Source organism: Lycium barbarum, chromosome 4, assembly GCF_019175385.1.
Source record: "Lycium barbarum isolate Lr01 chromosome 4, ASM1917538v2, whole genome shotgun sequence".
Classification (NCBI taxonomy): Eukaryota; Viridiplantae; Streptophyta; class Magnoliopsida; order Solanales; family Solanaceae; genus Lycium; species Lycium barbarum.
In genome coordinates, this window is record NC_083340.1 from 17,297,582 (window position 1) to 17,304,458 (window position 6,877).

General features: G+C 34.6%; 1 protein-coding gene across 1 annotated transcript; it reads right to left on the reverse strand.

Annotated features, from left to right (window-relative positions):
• Positions 1-1,151: 1,151 nt before the first annotated feature.
• LOC132635415 (mechanosensitive ion channel protein 10-like) lies at positions 1,152-6,647 on the reverse strand. Its single transcript, XM_060351792.1, has 5 exons — positions 5,310-6,647; positions 3,836-3,959; positions 2,795-3,088; positions 2,453-2,655; positions 1,152-1,757 (listed from the first exon to the last, which is right to left on the reverse strand). The coding sequence occupies exons 1-5, from the start codon at positions 6,431-6,433 to the stop codon at positions 1,508-1,510; spliced, it is 1,995 nt and encodes a 664-aa protein (XP_060207775.1). The 5' UTR covers positions 6,434-6,647; the 3' UTR covers positions 1,152-1,507.
• Positions 6,648-6,877: the final 230 nt, after the last annotated feature.

A 6,877-nucleotide genomic window follows, 5' to 3' on the forward strand; every position in this document is an offset into this window, starting at 1 on the left:
CCTAATTAATAAAATATTATTCTATTTCTTTTGGGCTTAATAAAGACGTCTACTATGACTCAATTACAGTTTTTGGATCGCTTATGGTGATTGTATTTTGCTAAGATCAAATTGTCTTCTTCGCTCTAAACATCAAATTCAGGAAAGACATCCAAAATTGCTAGTAGCAATTCAGAATCGCTATTTCTATTAGTAGCGATTCAGCCTTGTCAATGGCGACCCAGATTTTCTATTAGCATTCAACCTCTGTCAATGACAATTCTAAACTTCTGAAAGTGGTCACTTGGCCAACCTTTTCGCTTTTCGTTGCACCATTCCGCTTTTAACGATTTTCAAATGCGATTACAGATCTTCATTAGCTGATGGAACTTCTCAATTAACGTCCAAAGTTGTGTAATTGTGGCTCTTTTATTTATGCTTCATTTCTTTCTGTTTTCTTAACTCTACGACAGTTGCAACCTAAAAACATGCAACTTATGTAAGAATCTAATCATATTCGTCACTGAAAGACAACAAAAGCTCACGTAAAGATGCAAATAAATCGCAGCTTACAACAATGGTTCTCATCTTGATGATATTGTCAATAATGTACGATTCGTGAATAGATTTATTTTATACTATTTACCCAGACTAGCCTATCATAATCCTCCTTTGTCTAGACTTAGGACAAACAATAAGAGCAAACAACACTAGCATAATTGAAATAAAGGAGAATGAAATTATTGCATGGCGGAGACTTGAGAAGTTAATGAAGGGTTGACAAGGAAAATTAAAGGCACACACCACAAATAACATGTTTTATCCAGAAACTAAAGCAACAACATTATTGCAATTTATAGGCCTGTCTTAATTAATTAACTGCAATTATCTTGTTGTTTGTCATATAGATATCAAATTCAATATGATCAAAGAGTGCAATGGCATACTTTATTTTATTTTAAATTAAGCTAATTCACCTAAAGCTAAGGCTTTGAGGTGATGGGGGTCAGCTTGACCCCTACCTTGTTTATTGATTAGTAAAAATTACATAAATGGAGGGAGATGTGAGCCTAAACTCCACAACACACAAGGTGAACAAACGCACCTATAATAAAGCTAGTAAAACTCTATAGTGCAACCATTGTGTCTCAAAAAAGTATGACTAAAACAGAGACACTTAAGCATGAATTGGTCCTATACATAATAATAGTGGTGCTCTACAAAAAGCTGGGAGAGTTATAATAACAAAGTGTTCTTCTACTATATGCACAACAAAAAGATATCTCGCATGGACAGTAATGAAATAACAGAATTTAACTAACAAACAAATTGGATTTGTCATAACGAATCTTGAAACTTGGTAGTTGCTATCTGTCAAGGTGGTAAGGTCCTTTGGAGGCCTGTGGTAAGTTGTTACATTGCTTGATAACCTTCTTAAAGCATAATAGCCAACTTTGCTCCTTCGGTAACTTGATTAGCTTCCCCATAGCAATGAACTACCTCAATATTTTACCTCTTGAATGACATATTAATTTCTGAGATTGGTCATGTCCACTTGGACTTGTTGAGGGAGAAGAGAGTATTTGATATTAAGGGTCTCAAAGATCTTCTTCAACTCAAGGATGAGCTCAGTGATCCTGTTGCATCTATCCCCATAGTTCTGATGGTTAATGGTATGTTGAACACATAGCATCATTCCCATTGTGTGCAAATTACCTATTCCTTTCACTATCACAGAGTGTGTTGGATTCCAATACTTTGGCTTGCTCTCGATGTACCTATATATATATTTTCCATCAAACACATAATCATATATATATTGATTTGAGTTGAATAAATGAACCTCAAATCCAAAAAACAAGAAAAGAAAAAGAAAAGATTGTTATCCCATCCATTGAACTGTCAATATCAAGACAAGTTTGGAATAGTGGCTGGCGTAGACTAGTATGTCAGTCAATCACAATTTGTTGAAGTTAAAATCAAAACTGAGTTTCTAACTCACTACATCTAAACATTTAGAATCACTACGGTCGGGATCAAGAAAACAGAAAGAGGTTAACTTTTGTACACTAATAGAATATTTTTTTTATATTATCAAGTTACCTAAAGATAGTTATAGGTAAATGTTATAAAAAGCAGGATTAATAGCCCGAGAAATAAGATAAGTTCAGAGGTGGATGTAGCCTCTTTTGTGTGGGTTTAGTTGAACCAAGTATTTTGACACAAAATACAGATATATAGGTTAAGAAAACCACGAAAATGCATTCAAGGTGTGATCAATGAAGTGGGTGAAGAACCATGAGGTCTCATGTTCAATTTCTTCCCATCTGCCCAAGCCTTGATGGGCAGAGTTATCCAATATCAGGAATAATTGAGGTGTGTACAAGCTGACCCGTACTGTCCACAAAAGTTAAATTAAAAAGAAATTATTAATTAAAGAAAAGGGGGTAGGTGAAATGACAAGAGTTCTTACAATTGAATGGCCTTTTTTAGGGCTATGATGGTGTCCATAGAAGTGTTGGTATCAATATCAAAGGAAATCGTGTCGCACATTTCAGGGCTTCTATAAAAGTTGCTTATTGGCTTTGTGATCAAAACTGCATTCGGGTAGTATATTTTCTCATTGTCGTAACGGAGAAATACTGTCGTCAATATATTCATCTCTTCAACTATCATCTGCATATATACAATAGACATATTTAGAGCTTGTGTAGGTTAGCTTATTGTAATTAAATAATTGATAAACATTAAGTATTGACAAATAAAATAGAATAAGAAAGACTATTTGCTACATCAGGTTAAAATTGATAAATACCTGAACTCCATCGACAACACAACGATCACCAATGTCAAAAGGATGGACAACAAACACAAAGATGATGGATTCGAAGATAGTCTTGCAAGTGTTTTGGAAAGCAAATCCCAAAAGGACAAGTTGGGATAGGAGAAGAGCAAGTATTTGTGTGGACAAGAGTCCCATCACTAAGAGTGAAATCACAATTAATATGAAACTCACTATCCCACTTGCTAACTTGTGAAGTTGTTGCACTGCTGTCTTTGTATCATTCAATGAGTGTGCCAAGTACTTCCTCTCATAGTATGCTCGTACCTACACGCACTTAATAATTAATCGATACCCATTAAAACATTCAAGAATTTAACTTTTTGAATTTTTACACCATGTATGGTTGACTTTCATACGAAGGAAAATATTTATTTACAAAAAAGTAATTTCTTATTTATTTTTAATATTTAATATGTAAACATAAAATATTTTCCCAAGAAGAAGTGGAGGGGGTGAGGGCTAGGGGTGAGTTGGGATGAGGGGTGGGGATTGGCTCGGGATTTGGCGATGGGGGAGTAGGGGGTTTGCATACTGGTAGTAGGGATGAGGGTGAGAGGCAAGGGGTTGGGGTTAGAGGTTGGGTGTGGCTGTGTGGGAACTTTGGGGTGAGGACAACATGTGGCGTTTTGGGGTAGGGGGAAAGACAATAAGCATGCAAATGACTTATGGAACTTGTTTTATCTGGTTTTATCAGCAATATCATTTTCTTGATATTTAGAGAACTTGTTTTCAAACAACCATTTTAGCCAACCTAACATGGAAAAATTTAAAACTGTGTTTGTCTATACCAAACGTGTCTTATTAACATGTCATAGTAGGCAACGCGCCTTATTTTATAGGTTACTAATCTCATTTTTTACTTACTTCTAAATCGTTTAGGTTATTATTTGATCCTTTATAATGTCAGTTTAAAAATAGTTAAATCAAAGATTACAGGAAGGCAGCAATTGACGTTAATATTTAAGAAGGGAAAGACACAATGGTCTTAGTATGGTGTCTTATAATAATTACCACCCAATTTCTGAAGGCAGATTTCGTGATCCGTCCAGTTTCAACAGCTCCTTCAAAGAGTGGGAATATGGTGGTTATCTCTACTCTATTCAGGAACCTCATTAGGTCTTCCTCCTCGATGTACCTTCAGTACACAAAAAGACAATATTAACCATATGCTACAAACTCATTACGTCCAATCTGTACTCTTTGTAAATACAAGAACGTTCATAAATATATTTAATCAATTTCAACTTCTTAGTGTCTGCTATTGTCAATCACTACTCATTAGTGTCTGTGTGAGTCTACTGCGTACTCGACTTTTCTATTATATGTATGTATTTGTGAACAATATTAAAATAACTATTGAGAAATTAGAGTATGAATATATAGAAAATTATTATATTGCCCAAATTCAAATCTTAACTAAACTGAATTATTTTTATAAAACAAAAACTTTAAAGTAAGGAGTATAAGATAAGAAATTAGTGGGACTGATCTGGATATATAAAGGTAACATTACATGTTTTAAAATATTTAAATTAAATAATAATGTTTGTCGTTTAAAGTAAACTTCTTTTAAACACACTAGGATTTAATTACTACCACTTTTATAATGCACGAATTTACATCTTCAAATTCGTGCGCGATTTAATAGACTGCAAAAATTAACATGAATGAGGAGGACAATTATGCTTGAATTGTGACCGCTTTATTTTACAGAATTTTTGTTTGAATGGAGAAAAAGAAATTACCGAATCACATGAAACTCGCTTTGACCTTCACTAGAGTGGTCCTTCCTAGCAACAAAATTGATGGCTTTCAAGATAGCCAGGCATGTTGAAACATACGCTACTCCCCAACCAAGTAAACATCAAGACCCCAAATTAGTGATTCCATTAAAACTTTTGTGTTTGATACGGAAAATATTTTTCGAAACACGAGCGGAGATAATTATACCCATATACATAAAAAAAAAATAACAGCAATGGAATGCCAATCCTCGGGCTTTATTTGTAAAATCTCTATGCCTTGGTAATCAAAGGCCAGAGGGCTCTCTCTTTAGCCCTATGTCTCTTATCTCTAGGAGGTCTTCCTCCACTAGTAGGGTTTTTCGGAAAACTCTATTTATTCTGGTGTGGATGGCAGGCAAGCCTATATTTCTTGGTTTCAACAACGAAAAGAAAGATCAATTCTTTGGGATCTTTCCTTTCTTCAAAGGGAACGAAAAGAGATAGAATCAGGCCGATTCCGTTGAAGGTTTTAGCTAGGTTATACACATAATATACAGAGTGATTTGACTGATTATCTTGTATAGGAAAAATAAATATAAAGGTTATACTATATTTCTAGTGTTTTGGTTCAAATATGTTTTAACGATGGTGAAAGAAAATTATACTTTAATTTACAAAAGTTAAACCATAGTGATTGATTGATTGTTGTCGTGTGTGTTTGGGCCACAAAATCTCTGTAAATTAAGGAGTAGAAGACTTACTTGGCACCATGATTGGCCACGTTCTTGAAGATCTTTCTGGAACAATTTCTAGCCTCCATTTCACTAGTAATCTTAGTTTCAGTGTTCCCAAACTCATCCACACTCTTAGAAATTGTTGACAACCCAAAGAACCTTACATAATTAGCCAACCTCTTCACGCTCCATGCTGATGACTTGCTTTGCATACTCAGCTTCTTTAGCTTGGACAATTTCCTCAATTCTTTCAATTTATGCCTTTCTTTGACATCAACTGGCGGACCGGAAAGTGCGTCTAGAACATAGTGATGGAAAACACTTTCCTTCATACGATCAAAGTAAGTAGCAACGAAAAAAGACGAAGCTAAAACTTTGACTAGAATGATCTTAACAGGCCAGATCGTTGCAGCAATGAGTAAGGCCAGTAAAGCTTCGCGTAATTTCGTCAGCATCTTGTTTTTTTTGTTGAGCTTCGAGTTGAACATGAAATTCAAAGACAAAAGGACAAGACCTAACCAAACACAATTTTGGAAGCTTTTCCTAAGACCATATACGAAATACAACAACTTCTCGCGGAGCATGAAGTTTCTCTCAATAAGGAAGACTAGGAATCGAATGACCAAACTTGAAATAAGGCGACCACTGAATATGATAAGAATCAGCAGGCACCATTTCCACAAGTGAAGACCCCATAAGGGATTGTTCCTGAGAGGTGAAATTGTAAGAGCACATATTAAACAAGATGTTGGAAGTAACAAAAACAACCATTCAAGTAAAAGCCTAATAGGGATTTTTCTCGTCTTTTTTTTGCACTCTTCGTTAATATCAAATATTCCTTCTTGATCATCTTTTCCATATTCCTGATCATATTCATCATCACTATCTTCATCCTTTTCACACGAGGGCTTGAACGACTCATCAGAATCGTCGTCTGAATTGAAAGTTTTTTGGAAGATCGGAGCAGTACTATAAAACTCAAAGACTCGAGCTTTTGGTTTTGAGAAAGTGAAGCGACGAATTGTTTGAAATTTTGAAGGATTTTGGGTAGGTTTTATTTCTGCCATGTAATTACCATCATCGGTACTCTTCCTGTGATCTTGTTCATCCATGAACTGAATTACATGATCAGAGGCTGGTGACTTCTCCATTTTTTTTTTTCCCCTTCCTTTTTTTGGAGCTACTTCACTTGGTTTAATTTCATCATCCTACCGATCGTCCTTATATAGAGTGTGAATGTGTCATCAAACATTAAAGTGATGTTTGGTTGAAGAGATATCATGGAGAAGCTATCTCCACGTGAAATCGTACATTATTTTCATGCCATGTGTGGCTTCATAGTTACTTCCAAATAAAAAACATCATTCAATATTAGAATGTTGGGTTTCAAAATTTTCTTTTCCGCATAAATTATATATACCTCCGTCAAGTTATGTGAGAATCTATATATTATTTCATTCGAGATAGAATATGGAATAAGAATATTAAAATAATTAAATAACCAAAATAACCCTTAATGTAGACCAATACTATATTTGTTAAACTTATTTTAAGCATATACATTATATAAATATTTTTGGTACAAAGCACAAAAC

Bases quoted from the DNA above. Each gene is read 5' to 3' on its own strand.
- LOC132635415 (XM_060351792.1), bottom strand. From the start codon at position 6,433: ATGGAGAAGTCACCAGCCTCTGATCATGTAATTCAGTTCATGGATGAA. The intron at 2,656-2,794 runs GTATTTATCAAT...GTATATATGCAG, and splicing joins GTGTTGTCGATGGAGTTCAG to ATGATAGTTGAAGAGATGAA. The intron at 1,758-2,452 runs GTAAGAACTCTT...ATATATATATAG, and splicing joins CTAAAAAAGGCCATTCAATT to GTACATCGAGAGCAAGCCAA.